Source organism: Sinocyclocheilus grahami, unplaced genomic scaffold (genome assembly GCF_001515645.1).
Source record: "Sinocyclocheilus grahami isolate Dianchi unplaced genomic scaffold, SAMN03320097.WGS_v1.1 scaffold249.1, whole genome shotgun sequence".
In the NCBI taxonomy this organism is placed as follows: Eukaryota; Metazoa; Chordata; class Actinopteri; order Cypriniformes; family Cyprinidae; genus Sinocyclocheilus; species Sinocyclocheilus grahami.
The window spans coordinates 254042-257524 of record NW_015505428.1 but is presented as its reverse complement, the minus strand read 5'-3'; the positions used below and the strand labels follow the sequence as shown (position 1 = coordinate 257524).

At 43.8% G+C, this 3483-nt stretch overlaps 1 protein-coding gene across 1 annotated transcript in view; it reads right to left on the bottom strand.

Moving 5' to 3' along the window:
* Nucleotides 1-1183: 1183 nt before the first annotated feature.
* Nucleotides 1184-3483, bottom strand: part of LOC107598274 (centlein-like) — a 31230-nt gene continuing 28930 nt past the window's right edge. Inside the window, exon 4 of the mRNA XM_016289569.1 lies at nt 1184-1310. Coding sequence (XP_016145055.1) covers nt 1184-1310 — 127 coding nt within the window. The remainder of the gene's footprint in view (nt 1311-3483) is intronic.

Here is a 3483-nt window from a genome sequence, read left to right as displayed (position 1 = left end):
CTAATACGGTCAGTAAAATGCAACCTGCCATCCCCGTCCTTAATTGTTGGCTATCAAGCATAATTTAGCTCGCTGTCCCACATAACAGCTTGATAAACAAGAGCAGCCTAATTACACCTCGCACATCCCGACCCATTCCTCTCAGCGCAAACAATAAATAACGCCAGGTTAAGAAGAAACCCGTGCTTCCACAATAACACCGTCTCGGGCAAGTGGAGATCAAAGACAGCACTCGCCTTCCACCTCAACATCGTAGGGCTTTTTTCCCCTTCCCGCTCCTGAAAGCACGAGTTAGGCCGGCCTAAGTTTGCTCTGTGCTCGCTGGATCGGGCATGACAGGGATCACGGCTAACCCCGAAGGACAGGTGCTGCGTGGCTGGAAAGAGAGCAGCTCCCTCGTGCTCCTCGCAGGTCACTTTCAGGCAGCGTTAGCGCCGCGGCAGAAGGCCCTTAACGGGGAGTGCTGGCTGCTAGCCTGTAATTAGCTTGGACAGCTCAGGCTCAAAGAGAGAGAGGGAGGCAGCCAGGCTACATCATAATGAGCCCAGCTGGGATTAGGAGGACAGGCAGCAGGCAAGGTGGGGGCGTGAAAAGAGTGAGCCCTCCTGAAGGAGCGAGCCGGGGCTAGAGATCAAGCAGGGGAGGGCCGAGCCGCGCTGGCTGCCAGGGTTAGACCCCTCAGCAGAGGATGGGCCAAATGAGGCCTGGCAAGGAAAGGGCCGAGGCGGCGTAATGAAGCGCGACACCTCCAGCAGACGAGATCAGCAGTAATTAACACACGCGCACGCGCAACCGACTGTCACCGAACGTACCCCGAAAAACCTCCAGGGAGCAAACCTCGAGACAGCAGTGTCAGTGTGTTTAGCTGCTGCGTGTGTGTTCACAGAAAAACCTGAAAACATTTTGTTTGCATGTGGTTTTTTCAGTCGACGCCGTGTAGAACGTGCGACATTCGGAAAACGTTTAATTTCCTGCACAAAAGATTTAGCATCCTTGCTTCGGAAGGACGACAGTTCAGTCCTAGAGGCAAGCGCTGTAACTTTAGGGTGTAAATGTGTTAAAAAGCCTTGAAACGGACTGTGAGTTGTGTTTGAGATGACAGTGTGATTGTGTGTGTGCAGTCATCGAAGTGAAATCGCAGCAGAATCCTGCTGGGTGCTAATAATGACTGCGACGGGCGGCTCTACATGACCTGACAGAACCACAGACACTTGCTTGTCAGAGAGTAGCTTCTTATTCTCCTCCTATAAAACACCAATTCCTTCCATGAATCCTCGCTGTCCTGCTGCACTTGTGTTTCGCAGTTTAGCCTGAAACAAAAGACAGTTATAGAAATACAGTAGCAGCAGCTTTCTGACTCGAAACATACTGCATGATAGCTTTAGGCTTGCCACTCGCTTTCTGTGAGTCCTCAGAGCAAACAAAATAATGATCACCAACACCCAAAACATCAGACACGTTAATAAGAACTTCTTCAAATAAATCCAAGATTATGTTCATAAAATTGTTATTATGGGGCTTGTTATCTTAACATATATTACTAATAACTTGATTGCGTACAGAATTCTGCTATCAGCCACCAGAGGGCGTCTTTAACTGACAGCCGATATTTCGCCCCAAAAAAGACCCAGTGTGAAGCCTATCAGTGGGACAGGACTTTCTTTTGTGCTGTATGTCTTTAATTAATCACTACTGCAGATGCTAATGTTGCTGGTTGTTCGCACAGGATATAGCGACATTTACAATTACTAAGGTTTGTTCTAGTCAGTTTACTGGTGTTTGCGACATTATTCACCGCCCAAAAAATCATGTCTTAACCCCTTTGCGCTGCTCTTGGTAGACTGCGCTGGTCATTATGGAAATGTTTACCTTCTGCGTTCTTTAACGTGGAAGTAGATCAGCCCCAGAACTTTACACTCCCATCGGCGCTTTTCACACTCATTTGGCCTGTTTCGTAAATCTGGCCTTTTGTAAAACACATGTTGAGGTCTTTGGGTAAGTAACAGGTAATCTTTAAACCAAAAAAATGAAATGTTTACATTAGGGCTGTTAAAATGGACACGGTAATTGTGCGATTCTTTTTTTTTTAGTTTAATGCATTAAAATATTTCACATAACGCAGAATCCATTTTTGTCCTGGGATCCCTTGGCTGGCATTACAGGGGACTTTATGAACACGCTATCAAGCACAATAAGACGCGAAAGAGAAGTCAACTCTAGCTATGTTTCCATCACCCTGTTTTAATGCGCATTTTGAAGTATCGCATGAGAAACGAGTGAAATGCCAAATTTCAAAAAGAAATCCCTTAATTTGCTTGAGGTGGATTTTGACTTGTGCGAAAAAGGGTTAATGCGAATAATGGGAGATGGAAACGCATTTTGCGAATAAATCCCGCATGAGCGTTCAAAAAAGTAATGTGACTTTGCGCTATGGGACAGCTTAACCTGACTAACCAGCGGACTGATTTTGTTGCACTGCATCTGAAATGTTTTCATGATCATTCTGGAGTGCCCGAGCAAAGCCTGTCGTCAAAGTATTTCTGTATAACTGCCTCCCAGAACGATCTGCGTTCCCAAACAGCAGCATCCACCTCCGAAAGCAAGACCGCATTTATTGTGTTTCGTCTGCTCGCTCAGTAATTTATTATATTTGAGAATTATTATATTCAGTGGCTTCTCTTACTTTTCTTAGTGCTATTTAGTGCTAGTTCATCAGGAAGTGATGGTTTTGTTCTCACTGACTCGTTGGATGGAAACCCGCTTGTTCGCAAATGTTTTATGTGATATACCAATTTTGCGCATAAGTTAAATTTGCAACTTTGGATGGAAACCCAGCTTGTAAAGCAGCTCTCTGTGAACATGTGCCCGCGCACAGAAAGCCACTTCAACAGACAAAAACTAAAATTCCCGTTTTAGGCGAGTGACCTCGTAAACACAGTCTGAAATGAGTTAAAAAGTAGTTAAACCCGGATGCGTGTCAGATCCATGTCAGGATTTAAAGAGACAGCGCTGCTTTTAAAGTCAAGCCTGCTGCAGTCTGTCACTGAAGGAAGAAATCACTCACTGCTCTGTTCGCTGATTAACTTCTGTAGCTTGAATAAAGGATCATCTACTTTCAATTTATAGTTTATGTGATGTTTTAAGTTTACTTAAATTAAAAGTCTTTTCAAAGCTTATTAAATGTAAAAAAATTATGGTTGTAAATTATACTGCAATGTTGTATGGGTATAATTAATAGGTAAAAGCGCATTTAATAGAGACATCAGTAGCAGTATTGCTATCAGTTATACAGGCCTTTATTAATTAATTAATAATAGGCTACTTGGTAATAAGATTAAATCTTTATGTTGTTTCCACATTAATTTGGAGATTCAATGAGAATTATGTGTGTGTGTGTCTGTGTGTCTGTGTGTGTTTGTGTGTGTGTGTTTGTGTGTCTGTGTGTTTGTGTGTGTGTGTTTGTATGTGTCTGTGTGTGTTTGT